This window comes from Vipera berus (genome assembly GCF_964194415.1).
Source record: "Vipera berus genome assembly, chromosome: 2".
NCBI lineage: Eukaryota > Metazoa > Chordata > Lepidosauria > Squamata > Viperidae > Vipera > Vipera berus.
Genome location: NC_138203.1, coordinates 100,572,996 through 100,596,357, shown reverse-complemented (window position 1 = coordinate 100,596,357; position 23,362 = coordinate 100,572,996). Strand labels below are relative to the sequence as shown.

Here is a 23,362-nt window from a genome sequence, read left to right as displayed (position 1 = left end):
TTCAAATTTAGAGAAAGAAAGGAAATGGGCTTTCTTCTATCCCAGACATGTCAAATACAAGGCCCGGATCCGGCCCGTGAAGTGGTTTCATGTGGCCCACGAAGGCATCCTGAAAACAGTGAGGGAACGGCCCCCACTGCCTTGGCCCCAGCCCAGGCTGGCCAGGAGCCAAGGTACAATTTTGTGGTGGTCATCTATGCTGAAATACATTCAGTCTTAGCTCCACAAGGCCATCTGGAAACAGTGAGGGAGTGGCCCCTGCTGCATTGGCACTGCCCCCTGGGTGCACACTGGGGAGGTATTGCCCTTTGTGAGGAATGAAGAAATGCATCATCGCCTGGAAGTGGTCAGCACATGGCCCTGCCTACTTCAGGCAGGCTAGGGGCTGGGCAGCATTGCGCTTCTCTTCAGATTTGTGCCACCCGGCTCAGCCTCTCAGCGCTGTGAGGAGAGCACCCTGCTGCCTGCCGAAACTGGGCAGGTTGGTGGCTGAGCGGCATCATGCTTCTCTTTGGATTTGCACTGCCTGGCTCAGCCTCTCAGCGCTGTGAGAGGGCGCCCTGCTGCCTGCTGAAACCAGGCAGGCTGGTGGCCGGGCAGCATTGAGCTTTGCGCCACCTTGCTCAGCCTCTCGGTGCTGTGAGGAGAGTGCTCCACTGCCTGCCGAAACTGGGCAGGTTGGGGTTGGGCGGTATCACTCTTCTCTTTGGATTTGCACCGCCTTGCTCAGCCTCTTGGCATTGTGAGGAGAGCCAAAACTGGGCAGGCTGGGGGCTGGGCAGCATTGTGCAGGTAATTTCGACTCTTACGCTGCTCATGGCATCCCCTCGCCCAGAGCCCATCAAGCCGGATATGTGAAGTAGGTGAGGGCCATGTGCTGGCCACTTCCAGGCAATGGTGCATTTCTTCATTCCTCATGAAGGTTGACATTTCCCCAGCTGCGTTTCTTGCCTGTTTCTCTCCCTCCCTCATCTCAAATATTTTCCTACCACTCTGTTCTTAGGAAGGAAGGAGAGGGAGGGAGGGTCTGAGGGAAGTTCTGCCTTAGTCCTGCCCTGCTGCCCTTTCACCATCCCCTTGACCCCTCCTCCTGGCCTATCCTGGGGGGTCTCCCATCCTATTGCTAAGGAAGCTTTGGATACAAAGCCAGGTCTCCTCACATGGAGAGGGACAGGGCCTCCCTCTTGACTTTGCCCTCGTACCCATCATGAGGGACTTGGCTAAGCAGAGCAAGCACAGCAGCTGGGCACCCCCTTGGGGAAGTGGGGCTGGGCTTAGTGCCACGGGTGCTTGAGGGCTGGGCTGGCCATTTGACCTCTGCACCACTGTCCAGCCCCCCCCCCCACCTGCATGACCTGAGAGGAACAGTGAGGCTTTTCCAGTGGACCATGCCTTGGGACTTGCCACGGTCCCATCTCCTTCTGCCAGAGACCCTCAGATCTGTCCCACTCCTGCCCAGGCACCCATAGGCACCCTTGACGCGAGCAATGTAGAGCTGGCTATGCCCACCCAGTAGGCCACACCCACTCCAGCCACGCCCACCCAGTAGGCCATGCCCACTCTGGCCACACCCACTCAGCCCCCCAAGAGCAACCACTATGCTGATGCAGCCCTCAATGACACCCCTGTTCTATCCCATGCGTTTTGGAGAATGACCTGATTTTTTTGTTGTTGTTACTTAACCCCCTTATATTATTATCTATCAACAGGCATCCCCAGAAAAACTGGATTAAGAGAAAGTTATATCAATGGGACCCCTACTTTAAATTTCCCAGCAGAATAATCAGCACAATTGTTGTTATGTTCCTATGTCTTTACATGGTAAGGAAAGTCCATGCATGATGCTTTTAACAAGGAAGTCACTGCTGCTTTTGGTCAGATCAAATCATCTTTGAACTGAAAGCGTTCTGGGGATCAGATGTTATTGTAGTCCAAAGAAAAGGTGTTGATTATTGAAGCTTAAGTTGTAGTGCATGCTACATTTTTCATTCTGAGCTCAATTCTAATATTTAATTTATCCCAGGTTGATGGGCCTGTGAGAATACTTCAGTATTGTCTTTCCTCTTTTTCTTCTCAAGTGAAGCTATATGTTATTCATATGAATTGTACCTATTTTGACCCAAGGGCTTAACTGATTCTGGGAAAATACATTGGGACTGTATACCAACAGCTCACGGGGCCAGAGGTTTAGGGGGGAAGGCCCTCATCACCTTCATGTCCTCTTTGAAACATGTATTTTAGACACACTCACATGCAATTTAATTACCTCTCACCAATTAGATTTTAAAATAGCCTGTATATATGTGAATAATTTGAAGGCAAGTGGATTAACTCCCAGAACATTTTTTATTAAAGGAAAGATCAATTAGAAATTAATTTCTGGACTAATTCTCATATACTGTAGCTTTAATCTAGGATTGTAGTAGTCATGTGCCATGCTATTTGTTGCAGATTAAGTTCATCAAGCCAAGCAACATTTGTTTTAAACATGCTTTGCTGAATAACAATACTTATTGTATTTGATAATCACAATTAGTTGGCTTTATGTAATAGTTAAGACACAAACTATATTGTATCTTAATATTGTATCTTGTAAGCTATGTGAACATAACAAAGCCATGTTATTTACTGTACTTGAAGTAGCACAGAAGCAATTCCCATATAAATATTCTGCCTACCCACCAACCAACCAGGATAGTCTGGGGAGATGTAATAATTATGTTCCTCAATTAGCTTGTGTTGCCACATCTTTTCCTTTCCTTGTCAGGTTATAGAAACAGGGCAAAGGGAAAAAATGTGTTTGTAAGTTCCTGCCACAGGAAAGCATGACTCTTGAAACAAGCATTATTTCAAAAGGAACTTTTACTGAGAAAAAGTGATTGCAGAGAAGTCAGATGGAATCTGAAGTTCCCGTGCAAAACATTAAGCTATTTTCCCATTGTTCGAACCCTACCCCCTTGTCCCAATCCATCAGGAACCAATCTGCTGGCATGAAGTTGTGGGAACTTCGAGCTGAAAAGGTGATAACAAATTGTTCTCTGTGCTGCGGCCTTGGTAACATGCAGGACTTAGCTTGAAGGGAGGCTAACCAGATGCCCCGATGGCCCATTCCCCTTCTCCAATTCTCATACAGATACATCAAAGCGACAGAAGAAACAATATAGAAACATCTTCATCCCCAAGTAACACTTCCCCCTCCCCTTGGAATGGCAGCGTTCCGGCAGGGATCTGACATGCTGCCCTCCTAAAAAAGAGAAGAGTTCCACCTGGAGAAAATAATAAAGAGGGAACAAGAGAAAACGATACACTTTTATTTAGGTTTATCCAGATAGCAGCCATGGAAACGTTTAATTAGTTTAGGGCAGGGGTTTCCACCCAGGGGTGCTTGCACCCCCTGGGGATGTGAGACGATATTCCAGGGGGTGTGAAAACCTGGGTTTATACGTTTCAAAACTATAGTATATATGTATAAGCAGGTATTACTTTTGTAAGGGGTGTGAGAATATATCAGAAGCGTTCTAGGGGTGTGGGATATAGAAAAGGTTGGGAACCACTGGTCTAGGGGCTTTAATACATTTCTTCTGTACCCATTCATTTTGAGCCCCAGGGAGATGTTTCCATGCTACCAAGTACTGGGTGGCTCTCCTATGTGTTCATGAATTGAGGATTTCCCTGATCCCAAAGTTTTGTTCCCTTTCCACCATAAGAGGTTTAGGTATCGGAGAAGGTGTTGGCCTTAAAGCTGAAATAACCTCCAATTTTAATAGACTGCAGTGAAAAATGGGTGGACTTTCCTCAATAACTTAGGCAACTCCAATTCTACTGTGACTGGGTTGATGATTTACTTTATGGGAAAAGGCCCTACAAATTTTGGCCTGAACTTTTTTGAAGGCTGTAGGGACTGAAGGAAACTTGTAGACAGGTACAAGCGGTCCCTAGTGTGGAATGATTTAAGTTCCACACTCTTTTTGTCGGCTTGAGCTTTGTAAATTGCCCTAGCTTCAGCAAGGACTTTGCGCACCACTGGCCAGGTATTTTTTAAAGAACGGATGGCTGGGTCCTTAATTGGCAATGTAGACATTGGGTTGAAATCTTGGCCTTTTGCTACTCAGAAAGGTGTGAACCTTGTGCTGGTGTGTACAGTGTTGTTGTGTTCTACTTTGGCAAAAGGCAGGAGGTCAGTCCAGTTGTCCTGCTGGTAGTTGATGAAGCAGTGAAGATATTGCTCTAGAACTGAGTTCGTTCATTCTGTCCCCTAATTTGTTTGTGGATGATGACTAGAACTGACTCCTTGGTCAGTACCCAACAGGCCCAAAAAGGCTCTCCAAAATTTTGATGTGAATTGGACCCCTCTATTGGAGATAATGCGTTGTCATGCTCCAGGTAGGCGGTACACATGTTGCAAGAACATTTTTGCTAACCCCTTGGCCGTGGGAATCTTTCGGCAGGGAAAAAAGTGGACTTGCTTGGAGAACAGGTCAGTTACATCCCAGATTACAGTGTTTCCCACAATTTTGGGAAGTTCTACAATAAAGTCTATGGAAATCTGTCTTCAGGGTGCTCTGCTGGGGTTGGAGTTCTCCCCCTCCATTTGGGTGAGGGGGTGAATGCCACAACCTCCATGCTTTTCAGAGCTGCCTCCTTCATGACGGGATGCAGCTTTGCTGGTTCCTACCTGGTGCCTGGTCTCCCTTCTTTACTGGGGTCTTTGTTTTGCATTTGGCTGCTTGGTGGCCTTCCTTCCTGCATTTGAAACAGGCAGTGGAACACACATGTTGGAACTGGGGTCTGGCTGCTTCTCCCTTCCTGTCTGGGGTGACCTTTTCCAGAGTTTGCTGGAGCAGCACTTATTTCGGGCTTGCTCAATCTTTGCTTCTTCAGCCAGTACGCACCAATCATGGAGGCGTACTGGGGGCCTTCTTGCGATGCAAGCATTGTACAGGTTGTTGTTTGGCCCACCTTTGAAACAGCTTACAAGGATGTCTTCCGGCCAATCAAGGTGGCATGCCAGATCTCAAAACTCCTTGGTATATTCGGCTACTGGGCAACGTCCCTGTCGCACTATATTTATGCGATTATGGGCTTTTCAATTGGCAAGGGAGTCCTTGAGTCACCATCTCAGGGCTGTCATAAACTGATTGAAATTCTCCAGCTCCAGAGTGTTTGCCTTGTGGAGGGTCACCATTCATCTGGCTGAGGTTCCCTCTAGTGCTAGGGTGATAACCCTGACCCTGGCTCCCTCAGTAGGGATGTCATGGCTGTACTCCTTCATGTACATAAGGATGTGGGCTAGAAAGAACCCAAGCTGCTGTGGGTCTCCATCAAACTTCATGCCCGAGCAGGTGCTTTTCGGTCCCATTGGTGAGCCCCACCATTGCCAACTCTTGGTGCGTTCACTCCCCTGGTGTCCCTTTCTGGAGACACCATTGGTGCTGCTGCTGCTCCTGCCATTGTGTCGCTTGCCCCCATTATGCACTCTGTCACCCTCATCAGTCCTGCTGGCTGCTGTCCCCGTTATATGGGCTAAGGCCTCTTGTGCCTTCATGTTCTGAAATACCTCCATCAAATACCTCCAGCATTGCCTGCCTCATGAAGAGGTCGGCATGGTCGGGTTCATTTCCTTGCCCTTGTCATCCATCGCCTCCAACTTCTCTCTCCATCCTTTATAGCGGCTGCCTTGTGTAAGGGTGATTCCTTTCATTCTCCCCAATCATTTCTCTTCCCCATACCTATGGACCATCTCGGTTTAGATGAGTCATTTAGGCTGGCAGTGTCCTCTGTCCATCTGGTGGAGTTCATGCTGGGATCAGCCTTAGCAGAGGCTTCTCCCCAGCATTCGGTTTCCTTTTGGTCGCTGCCTTGGTTAGACATTGCATAGTCCCACGCTAGGGCAGGTGCCTTTCCAGGTTGACCACTTTGCAGATTCTGCCTAAGCTATCTTCTCAGGAAAGCATAACTCTTGAAACAAGTATTATTTCAAAAGGAAGTTTTACTGAGAGAAAGTGATTGCAGAGATGTCAGGCAGAATCTGAAGTTCCTGTGTGAAACATTAAGCTAATTTCCCACTGTTCAAACCCTACCCCATTGCCCAGTCCATCAAGAACCAATCCATTGGTGTGAAGTTGTTGTGGGAACTTCGAGCCAAAAAGGTGATAAGAAGTCATTCTCTGGCACCATGGCCTTGGTAACACACAGGAGTTAGCCGGAAAAGAGCCCAACCATTTCCCCCTCCCCATGCAGATACATCAAACTGACAGAAGAAACATCTTCAGTCCCCAAGTAACACTTCCCCCTCCTCTTGGAATGGCAGCGTTCCGGCAGTCTTCCCCTTCTGCTAGTTGTGGACCACAAGGGCAGAATGAGCCTATCTAGAGAGACATAGGAGGTCTCATGACATGTACAAAAAATTGGCACCAAAAATATCTTTGTAAACTAGTGTTTAGGGTATGTTAACAGCAAATAAAAATCAGCGTTAGAGTTGAAGAAAGGATTAGACTCCAAGAAGGGAAGTATGAACAAAGGAACATTTTCTCTTAATCAACAAAGGAAATTCCATCTAAGTTGATGACTAAGATGATGAATCCAGAGAAGAAGCTAATTTTGCATGATTTGCCCCGAGCACATACAAAATAAAATCAAGACTAATGACACTCTGTCAAGTTACTCAATACTTTTAGAAGTCTGCATGGGTTGGATCCCTTCCTCTGATCTGGGAAATATGGGGTGGAGGAGAGGTTAGATCTATTTCTTTCTTTGCCTATAGCAAATCTGTTTTTCTGGGAGAAAATATAAAAAGACTCCAGGAAATTCCTCCCTTGCTATTTAACCTTAAGAGAAGGGAGCTATTCTTATTGAGGGTTTTAGCTAACAGATCTCCCCCAACTTAAATTACTGTAGGTGTGAAGGTCTACAGGTCAATTGAGAATAGATTCTGACCTAATGGGAATCCCTAAAGGTATCTATTATTATCTTATAAAGGTAAAAGGTAAAGGTTCCCCCGCACATGCATGCTAGTCGGTTCCAACTCTAGGGGCCGGTGCTCATCTCCGTTTCAAAGCTGAAGAGCCAGCGCTTGTCCGAGGACATCTCCGTGGTCATGTGGCCGGCATGACTAGACGCCAAAGGCCCACAGAACGCTTTTACCTTCCCACCGTAGTGGTCCCTATTTTTCTACTTGTATTTTTACGTGCTTTCGAACTGCTAGGTTGGCAGAAGCTGGGACGAGTAACAGGCACTCACTCTGTTATGCGGCACTCGGGATTCGACCCGCTAAACTGCCGACCTTCTGATCAACAAGCTCAGCGTCCTAACCCACTGAGATTATATTATATTATATTATATTATATTATATTATATTATATTATATTATATTATATTATATTATATTATATTATATTATATTATATTATAATATTATATTATATTATATTATATTATATTATATTATATTATATTATATTATATTATATTATATTATATTATATTATATTATATTATATTATATTATATAATATTATTATATTATAATATTATTATATTATATTATATTATCATCATATCATACCATATCATATCATATCATATCATATCATATCATATCATATCATATCATATCATATCATCCTATAATTTCCACTTCAGACTTTATCCATCAGTATCTTTCATTTCTCTTTCAGTTTATTGTGACAGAATATATTGTGAGCAATTTGTTTTTGAACATACTCAAAGGCGTGCTTGTGTTCTTTAAAGAAAATATTACAGATTTGGAAAATGAATCATGGATCCAAGACTTTGAAGAGTTTATTCGTGTCATAGAAGGTAAAGGCATAATACTTTGTGAATATAACATTACTTTCCCATGAGTGGTATAGTGTATTGAAAAAGAGAATGACAAACCTCAAACCTGCTCCTTGGTGGAGCAGTGGGCTAATGCCTCCTTAAGTAACACCAGCTGCCTGCAATTAGTGCAGGTTCGCATCCCACCAGGCTCAAGGTTGACTCAGCCTTCCATCCTTCCGAGGTAGGTAAAATGAGGACCCAGATTGTTGGGGGCAATTAAGCTGACTTTGTAATAATGCCGCTTGGGGTGTGTGTGTGAAAGCCCTAATAAGCAGGCATATACATAGAATGAAGGCTACTGCTAAGCTTGTAAGCCGCCCTGAGTCTTCGGAGAAGGGCGGGATATAAATGGGATTAAAATAAATAAATAAATAAAAATAATAATGTAGTCCCTAAACAAAAACCTGATAATGCTTGAAGAAAAAAACAAAAACAGCCAACATCTCTTGTACATCCATTCTTTCTTTCCTCAATGGGAGGAGGAGCAACTAGGTTGGGAAATGCCCCTTTTGAAGGGCTGGAACCTCAAGTCTCTAAAATTGAAATTGAACAAACTTCTTTGTGCAGAATCATCTTCCTTATTGGAACCGAGCATGGTTTACTAAGCCGAATAAGGTCAAAGGAGAAGGCCACTATTTCTTCAGTAGAGTAGAAAAGTGGCTGTCATCCATTGACTTCTCAGGAGATGTTACATTCTCCATTGGCCCTCCTTCCCAGAGGCTTCAATTATGGTTCGGTAGACTATATTACACTATCATTATTTCTCTCTCTCTCTCTCTCTCTCTCTCTCTCTCTCTCTCTCTCTCTCTCTCTCTCTCTCTCTGTGTGTGTGTGTGTGTGTGTGTGTGTGTAAAATGTGAATGTCATACAAATAAATAAGTTCATAGACAGCTCCCCCAAATATAAGATAAATTTCTAGGAGAGAAAGAAATATAAATAAATTTCTTTCCTAAAGTTTTCCCATCCAGATTTCCTACGGCATGAGCATTTTCCAGCTGGAAGGTATGTATGTATGTATGTATGTATGTATGTATGTATGTATGTATGTATATGTAGCTGGAAGAGGACGTATTCTTTTTTCAATATTCATGGTATCGGAATAATTAAAATGTATATACAGTATTTTAAGATGTATGACAATTATATTTAAAAAATTGTGGAATGAACGTAGGAAAATATAGCATAGTGTGAGGTAATTACTGGTGCCAGAAATTTCTGCTGTTTAGGTGCAGCTGGCTTCCTTTTGTACTTGCAAGATGACTAGCAAAAATCTCTCAAATGTTCAGCAGAACTATTTTCATCAGATTTCTTTGGTTGTTGAGGTAATAGATCAGGGGTGTCAAACTGCCGGCCTGCGGGCCGGATGCGTCATGTGGAAGCCGCGCCCACCCCATTGCCAGCAATGGCAAAACTGTCCCGATACGTTGCGCGACGTCACATGACATTGTGAGTTTGACAGTTCTGTAATAGATCCTCTTATATTTTCTTTTTTAGATAGCCCTATGTGGATGCAGTCCTGGGAGCAGATTATAATTGCCTTTCAAACCTTATGGCTGTAGCATTGACCTGAAAATGAGCTGTAACCTCTAGCTCAGGGGTAGGCAACCTTGGCTCTTTTATGACTCATGGGACTTCAACTCTGGGAGTTGAAGTCCATGAGTCATAAAAGAGCCAAGGTTGCCTACCCCTGCTCTAGCTGATCAGGAGGCTTTTTTCTCTTAGCAGGTTTCATTCTTTGCACTCCCTAAAAGATTATGGTGTTTGTTTGGCATTTCTAGTATGAGTAAGATATTAAGAAATGATTGCATCAGCAGAACAGCAAATAAAGGCAACAGAAATGATAAGGGAGTTAGAATAGACCTTTTTTTTGCATCAACTCCTAGGAAATCACAGTGGGTGAAGAACTCTTGTCGATGCTTGTTTCTGGAATGTGTTGATCGACTTCTCTGGGATACAGAATGTGGACTGATAGCCATGGGACTGATCCAAGACATCTTTTCTTCTGATTATTCAGGCCTTTCTTTATTCAGGAGATTGATTAGGGAGTTTTCAGGTCTAGAAAGTCACATTTATGTTGTAGTGTAGACCAGGAGTCACCAAACCTGGCCAACTTTAAGACTTGGGGACTTCAACTCCCAGAATTCCGCAGCCACCCATGCTGTTAAACTTAAAGTTGCCAAGTTTGGAGATCCCTGGTTTAGACAAATAAGAAGACATAAAAAACATTTACAACAGCATTTACATTATTTATATTTGTTAGATTAATATTCTGTCATTCTTTAAGGAATAGTGTTCCCTCCTTTTGTCTTATTCCCCACACTGCAATCAGATGAGATAGATTGGACAGAGAGATGGCAGCTGGTGCACAGGCACCAGTGAATGTGGACTTGGATTCGAATGTGCCCAGATCTATTCCATTAGCTGGCAAACCACATCTGACTAGTTAGAATTGTTCAGAATGTTACTTAGATCTACCCTAAACATTAGGATTGATGAACATCTACAACTGGATAACGAAAAACAAAATATTATAACATTTCAAAATTACAAAAAGCTGCAGGCATTAAGAAATTAATGACTAACTATGTCCCAATGTAAAAAGAAGAAACAAAGGCAAAAGAGACTAAAGAATGTATATAGACTATTTGGTAATTTTGTATTTTACTATGACTACTGCATTAGGACATGGTGAGGAGTATTTTGAGGGAATCATCTCTGAATTATGTTATTTGTTTTACAGGAGTTTGGATTGTTACTACTGTTATTGCTTCTATCACATGCATTGGATATGTATTTAACATCTTAGTCTGCTACAGGTACAGATATAGACATCTTGTGCAGATGTAACATTGTTGCTATGATTAGGTGACTGAAAATATGGTCTCATTGGCCTTGGCACTGTTGCCAGGTTTTCTGGAAAGCCATGAATAGTACTGTTTTCACACTGTTTTTAATACTATTTACAAGAAGCTAATATATCAGCATGGATAATAGTGGATATTGATGGCTGTGGGGAAGAGCATTATGGAAACAGGAGGATTGTTTTAGTTCATTCAACAACCAACCTTCACCTCCATATTCTATGCAAAATGTTTTATAATTCAAGCCTATTTATTCAATTATACATTTTCTGTTAATCAAGAAATGTAGAATACATTTTATTTCTCATATTAATACATTTCTCAATATGCATCTTCTGCTTGGCACAAAATCCACACGTGATTCCTAAATGTTGCTCATTGTTCCCTTTTGGTTAGCATTCTGCCAATACTACCAAATAATGGTCTATTTCACATTCAGAACTTCTAGTTATCCTTACAGACTTCATTAAGTCTCCAATCTTTCAATGTAAATCATTCATATTTTTGATTCATTTTAGAGATATAAATATACTTTATGGAAGTGTTTGTATATGTGTGTTTGTGTATGTATATGTACATGTGTGCATCCATACATATATGCATTTATATTTATATTTCTTTCTCTCCTAGAAAACATATTAAACTATTGAGAGCAGGCAAAAAGCACCTACTTGTGTCAGAAACTATGAAAGTGTCATCTTCTCAAAGCGTGGTGAGTTTTCAGCACTCAAAAAAGAATGACTGATTGTGGTTGTGGGATATAAGGCAAAAAAAAGCATAACTAAGTATAATGACCTTTTATTTAGGTTAAGCTATGGAAAATATGCATGGAAGAAAATGGAAGTAGTTCTTAATGTTAGCCAAAAATATAGTAGGCCCTGCAAAATAACATGCCCAAACCATATTAATATTCTTACATAGAATGAGCAGGGTGCACTGAATTCCAAGACCAGCTCATAAAGTGCGAAGTGTAGCTCATAACCTGTGCAATTATTTGGTAGTGCCCAAAGAGTAGTGCCCAAAGAGTTAACAAAATGCTGCAAAACAGACCCCAGCAACCTCACTTACTTCAAATCAATAATAACAAAAACTGCCAAGGAATTTAGAAGCACCAGTACAGTTGGGGGCCTATCACCGAGGTGATCAAATACTCTCCGGGTATGCAGGGCAAATGGTCTTTTTTAACCTTGTTTTTTTTCCTTTTTTTAACCTTGTTTTTATTGTGACTATAATTCTCAGAATGTCCAGTCTTTTCCAATACTTTTAGAATGGAGAAATGGAGAAGAAGTTCAAGGAAATAAAAGAAATGGCAGGCATTAACCCTGAAAATGTTAGGAAAGAATTGGATGAGTGTTTTTATGCTTGGTGTAAAACTACAAATATGATAGGAATCTAAGAAAAAGCTGAAGTGCGTGTGTGTGCGTGCACATGCACACATACAAACACACACAGTTGCTGGTATAAAGGTAATTATGCAAGATAGAACAAAGTGAACAAAGAACTATGATATGAATAGGTATCAAAAGATTCATCTTTAGTCTTGGGAAAAAAGATCTTAGAGAAGGTTTGACTGAGCAAAGTTAGCTTGACAAAAACCATGCTATAAGAGATTAACACATACTGATATGCAACCCAAAGATGTACATATACTGTAGTCAGTCAGAATTGAAGAGAGAGAGAAATAATCTGGCTCCATTATTGTTTCTTCAGAAAATGTAAGAGACTTGTCCATTTTCAAGGGTCATGGGAAAACAATGTCTTCTTTTGACAAGCTCTTGGATGTGGGAATATTTTAGAGATAACCTGTTTTCTGGTTTTCTTTAGAGATTGTACCAGTTCTCTCAGTGTAAAATTGTCCATTTTATAAGCTTTTTGGAGATTAATTCACTGGGCAGCTATTAATCAACTAAACATTTTAAATTTGTTTGCTCTCCTCGAATACCGAGTCCCTTTCTTCGAATCAGTTTAATAATCCATGAATAAATAGACTGCTGCCACTCCGTTTAACTGGTTTTCAAAAGAAAGCACATTCTTGAGCCAAGGTGTCAGGATAATGTCAAGAACAAATACAAGACAGGGCTATAGAAGAACAGAAAACTAGCTTTCCTGTAGGGTGTCATTCATTCATATTTCATTGGTCATTTTTCTCTTTTGGGGATTTCTTCTAATTTGAAATTTCATTTGGGTAAAAATAAATGGGTAGAACAAAGTTACACTTGAGGGTTCACCATCTTATTTCCTTCCCCTCAGTCCAATCTAAGGCATTATGCTGACAGAATTGCTTTCTGCACTTGTACAGATATAGTTCTAGTTACAAAAATATACCACTTAGATTTTGTGGAAATATTGTACATTTTTTTATATGTTTGTGAAATCCTAACTGAGCTCTCCCATTCTTTTTACACCAACAGGTAGCACTATCAAAGTACATCTCTTTCCAAGTTGCATACATAATGTGGGGTATGTGAACATCTGTCTTAAAAGGGTTGGAGTAAATTACTGGGGACTTCGAATTCTCCCCTTCTGTTGACCATTTGTAAATTTTCTTTTCTAGGATACCTAATCATGCATTTGCTGCAGTGGGTATTTGGAATGATACTTATGTATATTTTGATTTTACCCATGATACATGGCAAGTGGATGGAGCTTTTAAACAAATGGGGAATTACTGTGTAAGTGCCTGCCGTCGCAATAACAGTTTGATCTCCCTGCCTTTTAAATTTACCAAGCTGAAACTGAGCATTATTCACATAATCAGGCCATGTTGAACATTATTAAAGCCTAGAAGACAATCTGGCTGGATGGAATTGGGGGAACTTTGAGCAGTTACTCCATCATCCGCCTCATTGGCTGGATTACAAAGAAGGAATTTGTAACCTCAAAAAAATACTTACCGAGCCGATGATTCATTGTTCTGCTGCTCTGATTGCAGAAACATTCATAGTCAGAAATGAGAGCTTATTATATCATTTGAAGTGCCATTTGTCTGTTTGAAAGGAAGAAATGCGTAGTACAAACGACACAAAAACCTATGCCTGCATATGCAGTTCTATATACTATGTTCATAGGATTCCACCTTTAAACTTTTTTTATACTTTTGAATTTGGAAATTAGATAGAATTGATTACCAAGCAATTCATAATGATGAACATAAAAATTCTGGATCCCTGAGTAAGAGGATGGTAGCAAAACACAATGCGCTCTCTCTCTCTCTCTCGCTCTCTCTCTCTCTCTCTCTCTTCTCTCTCTCTCTCTCTCTCTCTCTATATATATATATATATATATATATATATATATATATATATATTTATTTATATTTATATTTATATTTATATTTATATTTATATTTATATTTATATTTATATTTGATGGCTTTAGCATGGTTATAAAATGCAATGTTCTTTTCTTTGTTTTCTGTCTCTCAGCCTGACATTTGTCATTGTCCTAGTGATCAAGAAGATACAGGTGTTTGCCGGTGCCAGGTTTTTTCTCCAGCCAAAAATGTCACCGAGTGACAGTCAAAAGCCTTTGGCACTTGATAACAGGTCAGTGCTAGGGAGCGATATGTCTACTGCTATTCTGTGACTATAATTTTTTCCATTGCACAGCATCTGGATTTGATAAGCAAGGATGCTTCCAGATAAACATCTTTTAGCAGTGTTGTTTGGAAGGCACTGTATAGTTCTGCCGGTGTTCTTTCCTTATTTTTTAAAATGACTGTCAGAAAAAGATGTGAAAAAGGAGGGATGTGAAAATGTGAGACAGGATTCATATTTGCACAAATAAAAACCTTATCTGGAAATAATTACTCAGGGAAGCTGATCTAATTCAGCCTCTAATTTTGCCATTTGTTAGTCACTATGGGACCATCTTGGTAGGAAAATGTTAAAAGATCAATGGGGAAAAAGTTAAGTAGAAAAATACAGTTTCAGAACAACTATGTGGCATTTTTATTATGCTATTTTAAGCTATAAAGAAAACACGTTAAAATGCTTTTTCATGTTGAATAGTGCATGAAGAAAACGAGGGAAGATTTAACAATATAATTCTCCTCAGCTTTCTTTTTATCCTAGTCTTATCTGTTGACCAGATTATCTTATTCTACTGAAAAATCTTTTAATATTGTGCCAGTGTTGCAATGTGTAGACTGATTTCGGTTCAGTGAAATTTGTTTATGCATTTGTATTATATCTTAGTACAACAGTCTGTATCTTACCAATTACGATTGGTAGGACTTGTAAATAAACCTTATTCATCTTCTCATAGGATCAGTAAAGTGTTATAACTTTCTGTAAGTACAACTTATTGTATTTCCTCAACTGAGCGCTAGGAAGAACTACTAAATTTTCCTTTTCGGTAAAACCCCATTGTGGATGTATCTGCCTCCAGATCCTAACACAGCACATGGCTGAATTCAAAAGCAAATTCATCTGTTTCTGCCTCTATAGTTGGAGAGTAAGCATGAGACTTCTCAATGGTAGCCTTTTGTTTTGCAGGAGAGTCTTCGTAAACTTCAGTTATTTTCTATTCTTCCATTCGGTGGTCGTGGGCTTAACTTCCTGTCTGCTCAGACTGGCCCGCAGCATCGTTCTTGGGGCTTGGCTGGTTGGACGGATAGATCGGCCAGTAATGCCAAAAGGTTATGAACAATGTGATGCAGGTAAGAGTTTGAAGGACTTTACAGAGGAGACCTCATCTACTTTTACATAATGAACTGAACTTTCCACCCATCTTTGTTTCAAGCCTTGGATGGAGTGGGTGGGATGGGAGAACAAAGAGCTGCATTTAACATACGGAAAAGAAATACTCATGATTTTTCTGCAGGATTCTCAGTTTGGATTGGAATGCTTTTTCTGGACCACTATCACACAAATCCCATCCTTGTGTGCTTCTGCCAAATCCTTTGCAACAAACTCAAAGAAAAAAGCTTGTCAGCCGATTCATATTCATCTGTGTGTAAACCATTGGAAATAGGTAAGCCTGAATCACATGGCCTGTTGGGATGTAAAGAAATATATATATAAGATATAAAAAGGTAAAGGTTCCCCCGCACATGCGTGCTAGTCATTTCCGACTCTAGGGGCCGGTGCTCATCTCCATTTCAAAGCCGAAGAGCCAGCACTTGTCCGAGGACATCTCCGTGGTAATGTGGTCAGCATGACTAGACTCCAAAGGCGCATGGAATGTTGTTACCTTCCCACCGTAGTGGACCCTATTTTTCTACTTGCATTTTTTACGTGCTTTCGAACTGCTAGGTTGGCAGAAGCTGGGACGAGCAACAGGCGCTCTGTTACGCGGCACTTGGGATTCGACCTGCCAAACTGCCGACCTTCTGATCGACAAGCTCAGTGTCCTAACCCACTGAGCCACCGCGTCCCTTCATATATAAGATATAGGGCAGGTTAAAATAGAATCTGCACTCCTGGGGAAGAATTTCTGCTCACTGCAGATTGTCTTCATTCAGAGAACTCTTGAAGGTGGATCCCAAAGCTAAACATTTCCATTTCATCAGCAATTTGGCCTTTTGCACTGGCTCCTATCATGAAGATAAACCTTTGCCCTCTATTTTTTTTAAAATTCCATTTATATCCTGCCCTTCTCCGAAGACTCAGGGCGGCTTACAAGCTTAGCAGTATTTTATTAGAAGTTTCCATTTCTGTTATCTCTGCTATCACACACAAAGGATTTCTGAAAGTTATCTGTTCAGACATTTGTGACAGCATCATCCCCAAATTTTGTTTTTCCTGAGTGCAGCATTTCTTTACAGGGTCAAGTTGTTTAGATAGTGAGTTCTAACACTTGTGCAAGGCTCTAAAATGTTGTATTGATCTACATCCTTTCTCCCCCAAAGTTTATACTTTTTTTAAAGAAAAACTTAAATTGCAATTTCCCCTCCTCCTCCCCAAAAACAGAAATTCCAAAATGCATTGAGATCAATCCTTTGGCAGCAAGGGATTAACTGAAATACAATGTATACAATATAGAATCTCAGAACCTCACATACAGTATTCACTTGAGTATGTTGCTTAGTAATAAACAAGAGAATGATCTGGGGGATGTTTGTTTTATTTATTGATATCCCGCCCTTTTAGTTTTACAAATGATGTAAATCAGGGGTGTCAAACTCAATTTCATTGATGGCCGCATCAGCATTGCGGTTGCCCTCAGGGGGCTGGGTGGGTATGGCCTGGGTGAGCGTGGCCTACTGGGTGGGCGTGGCTAGAGTGCATACGGCCTACTGGGTGGGCATGGCCAGCTCTACATCGTTCGCATCAAGGGTGCTTATGGGGGCCTGGGCAGGAGTGGGACAGATCTGAGGGTCTCTGGCAGAAGGAGGGTCTCTGGGCCGGGTCCAAGGCAGTGGGGGCCGTTCTCTCACTGTTTCCAGGATGGCTTCACGGGCCACATGAAACCACTTTGCGGGCCGGATCTGGCCCCCGGGCCTTGTGTTTGACATGTCTGACGTAAATCATATCCAAATCACATTCTTCCTCTTATTTTCCATACAACAACAATTCTGTGAGGTGGGTTGGGCTGAGAGAGAATGTTTGGCCTGCTGAACATGGCAAAAATTAATACTGGTTTCTTATTTTAGTTCCCAGAGTATCTAGCAAAGCCAGGACAAGATGGTTCCTGCTCTATACACTTCTGAATAACCCCAGCATCCAAAAAGTCCGGAAGCTAAAACCTCTCTCTTATTCAGTGGACTGATGAAATCTTTGTTCTTTTTGACAATGTATGCTAAATATACTAAGAGCCCTGAGCATACAGTTGTCTCTGTGGTCAGCAATGATTTAGTGTTTGATCCGAGTTGTGATCTAGAGGGGCTGGCTGACATATTCATTTGTTTTCTAAATGAACACTTGCAGCATGGCTAGTATTTATTACATTACTGTACTGTATTCAATCCCAGCACCACTATATGATAACTGCAGTGAGATTATTATATCTGCAAAAATGGAAACATTCAGCATAACCCACAATGGAGGAATGGTTGGCGAAGATGACAGAATTTGCAATGATGGCGAAATTAACTTCCTGAAGTAGAGAAAAGACAATATCAACACTTATTATTGACTGGAAACTCCTTATAGATTTTGTTTGCTTGAAAGAGAAAAAAAAGAAATTATAATTTATGGTTTTGATGATTAAAAAAATGATAATGGTAAAAAGAGATTTTTTTCCCTTATAACCATAGACTAAGTGGTAATTTTGTATTGGTGCTTGTAATTGCTGTAAAGAAAATTGGAAGCCGCTTCTATTTTCCCCCCTCATTTTTTATTGTTGCACCTTTGGCTCCTTCCTTCCTTCCATCCTTCCTTCCTTCCTTCCTTCCTTCCTTCCTTCCTTCCTTCCTTCCTTCCTTCCTTCCTTCTCTTTCTTTCTTTCTTTCTTTCTTTCTTTCTTTCTTTCTTTCTTTCTTTCTTTCTTTCTTTCTTTCTTTCTTTCTTTCTTTTTATATTAATTCTTGTTAGTTTTTACCTTTGTCTTAAAATACCTAATAATTATTTGCTTTAGTAGCAAACATTTTGAACATCAGTTGATAGAATGTTTTGTGATGATGGGAAACCAAGTGTGTCCCCATCTGGATCCCTTCTCCAATTTTGCGCCATTAGATCCAAATTTCTAAGATCAACCGTTCAAGTCCCCAAATACATCTCTAATGCCAGTGTGAAATTGGAGACAGGCCTCATGAAAGTGGAGGCTAAAGTATGGGTGGCTGTACTCAACGATTGAATCAGATTATACCTTTTTCTCCTTAGTCTTCTTTAATTATGAAGAAGGATTTTCAGTCCACGTGGAAAAAGGCTGTGGCAACTAAAATCGCAGCTTTGCTCTTCTCTCCAGGTCTTTTACTCAGCATGGGAGATGATCAAGCCAAAGCACTCATTAAACAGTATGTAGCAGACACAAAGTGCCAATGCACTCTGCCTCGGTCATGACACACTTAACTAACCTCAAACTACCTAAACACCAAAGGGCCTTCCATTCTGGCACAATGTCATACCTGCCCCTCAGGTATCCTTGAAGGGCGATACAGGAAGATCCCCTGCTCCTGTGATTCTTGTAGAAACAAGAGAACATGTACTTCTCCAGTGCCAGTACTATAGAGACATTCATACATACCATTATTACATAAATACCCAAATTACATTTCCCTGTTACTTTCAGACATTTACCCTGCTAACAATATAAGGTTGCCAGGCTTTGCCCAGCAGTGTGTAAAATCTGTCAGATGACCTATGGCATTCACTAGTCTTAACGAGCATTTAGTTATTCAAAAGTGCTTTGTACTATGATAGATTTAGTTTGCCGTATACTAAATTGTATGCCCCCTCTCGTTGATCTAATATTTCTACCTTTCCCTTTAGTTTTTTTTAAAGTCTTGTTTTTATATATTTTAGCATTGATTTTTCTTTTCAATTATATTTTGTTGTATCCTTTATACTTTTTAATCCTGTGTACCCCATCCTCCTTATGCTGGTAATCCTGTGTACCCCATCCTCCTTATGCTGGTATTAAAAATTGGAACTTTGAAGGTATTTGTGCATTTGTCATTATCTGATGTTTATATACAGTAACTCTTCAATGAAGCCATATAGCAGGAACAGGGAAATTCAACATGCCATTCAGATGCTGTTGAATATCAACCCCAATCCTCTCCATAGACATGTATAGTGATCATGGATAAGGGAAGATGTCCTTCAGAAACCTCTTTAGAATGCAGAAACTTCCAGTATAGAGGTTATGTCCCAATGGCATCTAATTTCACCTGACCATCCCTGAGGTGATATAAGAGACTTTTTCCCATGTAAGGTAATGTGGATGGTTGTTAAGAAATAAATATACAACTATACACAGAAATAGGCCCTTTCCACCTCTGAAATGGACAATCTTCGAACTGGCAGAAAATTATTCAGGCATGAAGTTAAAGGTCGTGAATGACAAAACCCAATTTATTGTACACACATTTGTGTTTGGATGGTATAAGAATAAGAGAGAAAATTCTATTTAATACCAATATATGTAAAAATGACTTATTCCTGTCTCATTCATGTGCTCCGGGTGAAATAAAAATATAATAGAGATACAGGAAAGAAAGAGAGAAAGAAAGAAAAAGAAAGAAAGAAAGAAATTAAAAAAGAGACAGATATGCCAAAGTTAGATGCAAGTGAACAAAACTTTAAAAGAATCCTCCTGTTGGCATCTTGTCCTCAGTAATCTTTGCTTGTCACAACTAGAAAGAAAAATGTTAAGAGGTTTATTTTTTAATAAAGCATGTTCTTAAAAATCTGCTCTGCATGTGGAAACTTTCTCCCAAACAATTCCTAAGAAGCATAAAAAGTATCTTTCTGTTGACCACATATTTACAATAGGTAAATGGATATTTTGGAGTGTTCTTGAGAGGGATGCGATTTGAAGAGCAAAAGAGCATCTGTAATTCAGTATTTTGAATCTGCAATATTTTTGCAGTTATTTTGTATTTGTATTACATTGATATTATCTAAAAATATATTTTAAAAGTCAGCCTTTCTTTCTATTTCCTTTCTAAGGCTTGCATTTAAGCAATCCCTCAGCTTTGCCTCCCTTAAATACAGAACGGATGGTGTAATCTCTTCCTGCCTGTATGGTGCCAGTTGTGTCTTTCTGTACATGCTAATGGCCCACATCAAAGAGACACTGAGATGTATATTCTTGCAGGGGTCAGCTGTTATTGAGTGCTGAGTGGCATCACAACAATATTTGTCTTTTGGGAGGATGGATATTGTGTTTGAAAGCCATCTAAAGTGTGTGAAGCCTTTTAGAAGACATCATTGTCCTTTCTCTTTTCTTCAAAAATGAGTGGCAATTTTTTCTACAATTAGATGATTTGCTTCTGAATGTCTATGGTTCAATCAGTGGAGTTTCTGGGGCTAGAAAAAAGTGGAGTTGGGAATTACATATCACTTGAGGTATTTCCTCGGTATTTTGCCCATGATGCAAAATACCTGAACTTTATATTAGAAATGTGGAAAACATGGAATATGTTTTTATCATGTCTGGTGGACTTGCAAAAAAACCCCCCCAAAACCTAAAAAAAATGTTTGGTTCAAACACATAGAATGAGACGGAATTGTAAGAGAAGTGATAAGTAAACACAAATGATATTGTTTTTATTCTCTTGAAAATTTATTTAATAAAAATTACCGGTATATACAAAACCCAAAAACGATTCCACTAAGTTAGTATTGTTCTGGAAAATCTTTTTAGTAACTGACCCACCAGTTATTGTTCAATTCACCCTGTGCTGTTCAAGTCATACTGCTTTGCATTTTGCATGCTCTCTTGAACTTTACTTCTGAACTTTGTACTCCTGTATTTTTCTGTGCGATGCCACTGATTGGAAGGCTTTTTTTTTTATTTTACTTCTAGTTGTTAAATGTGTCTGCAGATAACTGGGAGACTCTTCCATTTGGTTAGCTTCCTCATTGTGCTCTTATGACAGGCAAATATTTAACCAAATGTTTGCTTTATGAGTAGCTAGGTCGGTTGGAATTAGAAACAGCCTTGGAATTACCTCTGCAATCTCAGATCATCAGAACGGTTAAGAAAAGAACATGAAACGAAGAAGACAGAAATACCATATAGTTTCCTGGAGTAGCCTATAGAATTGCATACATTTAACACCTACAGCTCTTCTCAGCATGGCCATAATACCCTCCCTGGAAACCTGGTAAGTTTTCAGCACAAGAGAGACACCCATGAGATTTGCTGAACTCACAATGCTATGTGGGGGTGGGGGTGGGGTGGGAAAGGAAGGCATTTTTCAGGGATTATCATATCAGAAAATTAGAGGGGGTGCTTAATTCTCCACCCAACCACTTATTTTCTTTGGCAGCTTTCCTTCCCTTGAAATAAGCCTAGGGGAGCATTGGCAGATGCATCTGGCCAATTGCAGAGGAACTATTTGACTTGAACCCTAGAGCTGAAGCAGACTAGATAGCTAAGGGCAGTTTTAAGCACCAATTGCTCTCTGCAATCTTTCTCCATCACTTCCATGACTTAGGAGGCACTAGTTTGCTGGTGTCATCTAGTGTAGGGTGTCTGCCAGAGATGGAAGGGACTGACTGTATTCTAAATTGCTTGACATATTATTTGAAGGGTATTGTAGCTTTGGCATGATATTCCCAAAGTAATACTTTATTTTCAGTTAAAAAGCGTAGCGCATTTATTTTCAATTTCAAAAAGTTTAGCACATCTGAACAATACAGGAATGGAAAACTCCTTCCTAATCCTCTTCTGTAATTTATGACCTTGTACTTACTACGGCAAATCCCATCACTCTTTGCCTTTGCCCTGCATACACCATCTCTACTTGATCCCTTCCTCACCAAACATATTTTGCTCATGTTTGATTGCAATTTATCTCTCTTGTTCAATTTTGACATGGCACCCTAAGTAGAGTGCAAGTGTTGTCATACAGAAGAAATTTGTTCCCATCCTGCTGTGCTTTGTTGGTGAAGACCTGACGTTAGGAGCTTCAGTAATGAATGGGAGGATGAACCAGTTTGAGCATTCAGATCAACTCTGGTCAAAGTGAGATGGTTGCCTCAGGGCAAAACTTGGGATGGGTAAATGAGATGTAGTGGTGGATGCCTTTCTAGAGACCATCTTGGGGTTTCCTTACTCTGTTGGAGGACAGGACCTGAGTTGTACCCACTAAGTAATGTATTGTCCTTAAATGTGATGGTGGATGATGTTTTATCATTAATGCTAAAGGAAGATTTAGTTATAGATAATGGTTGACTTCCTTACGGGAAATGGGAGGGACACATTGTCATGTTTGTGGCTTTAGACTGAATGAAAAGTGCCAGCCTATTTCCTCTAAGTATCGTTAATAGGATTATTTCATGGAAGTAATCCATAGTTCATGGAAACAGTGGTGCTGATGAGACAATGTTGGACCAAGTCTGTGTTCAACCCCCTGCTTAGCTGAAAAGGGTGCCCTCTTGAGTTCAGGTTAACCCATTTGTAGGATAGTTCTTGTAGAGCAAAGGAGAATTACTTCCTCATGATACTCTGACTCCCCAGGAGAGAGGAAAGAAAAAGTAGCTAGGAAGGTACAGAACTGTTATCCAATGGTGTTTTCTGTTTTTCATGTTCAGAAACTTGGAATACTGCATAGATTAGGATACAGATAGTCCTCAACTTATGTTCACAGTTGAGTCCAAAATTTCCATTGTTAAGCAAGACAGTTATGTGAGTTTTGCCCCATTTTATGACCTAACCTTGCCACAGTTGTTAAATGAATCACTGCAGTTAAGTTAGGTCCAGGCAGAAGAAGAACATCATGGCTTCAAAATCTAAGGGACTGGTTTGGACAAAACTCAGCAGCACATTTTCGTGCGGTGGCTGATAAAAACAGGATCACCAACATGATCGCCAATGTCCGATTACGGATATGGCACAAGAAGAATTTAAGTTAGTAACATGGTTGTTAAGTGAATATGATTTCCCCATTAAGGAAGTTGCAAAAGATGATCACATGTCCCCAGGACACGGCAATCACCTTAAATACATGCCAGTTGCCAAGTGGCTGAATTTTGATCATGTGACCATAAGGATGCTGCATGTGAAAAACAGACATAAGTCACTTTTTTCAGTGCCGGTATAATTTTGAG

At 40.5% G+C, this 23,362-nt stretch overlaps 2 protein-coding genes across 2 annotated transcripts in view; both read left to right on the top strand.

Moving 5' to 3' along the window:
* Window positions 1-20,143, top strand: part of LOC308663167 (stimulated by retinoic acid gene 6 protein-like) — a 48,435-nt gene extending 28,292 nt beyond the window's left edge. The window contains exons 8-17 of the mRNA XM_081319390.1: window positions 1,710-1,821; window positions 7,677-7,818; window positions 10,580-10,655; window positions 11,331-11,412; window positions 13,112-13,160; window positions 13,255-13,372; window positions 14,126-14,245; window positions 15,197-15,360; window positions 15,525-15,674; window positions 17,296-20,143. Of these exons, the coding sequence (XP_081175516.1) occupies window positions 1,710-1,821; window positions 7,677-7,818; window positions 10,580-10,655; window positions 11,331-11,412; window positions 13,112-13,160; window positions 13,255-13,372; window positions 14,126-14,245; window positions 15,197-15,360; window positions 15,525-15,674; window positions 17,296-17,411 (1,129 nt within the window). The 3' untranslated portion in view covers window positions 17,412-20,143. The remainder of the gene's footprint in view (window positions 1-1,709; window positions 1,822-7,676; window positions 7,819-10,579; window positions 10,656-11,330; window positions 11,413-13,111; window positions 13,161-13,254; window positions 13,373-14,125; window positions 14,246-15,196; window positions 15,361-15,524; window positions 15,675-17,295) is intronic.
* Window positions 20,144-21,385: 1,242 nt separating this feature from the next.
* The window catches only part of LOC308663166 (stimulated by retinoic acid gene 6 protein-like), a gene marked incomplete at its 5' end in the record, with an annotated part of 30,722 nt that continues 28,745 nt past the window's right edge, over window positions 21,386-23,362 (top strand). Inside the window, one exon of the mRNA XM_081319389.1 lies at window positions 21,386-21,414. Within this exon, the coding sequence (XP_081175515.1) occupies window positions 21,386-21,414 (29 nt within the window). The remainder of the gene's footprint in view (window positions 21,415-23,362) is intronic.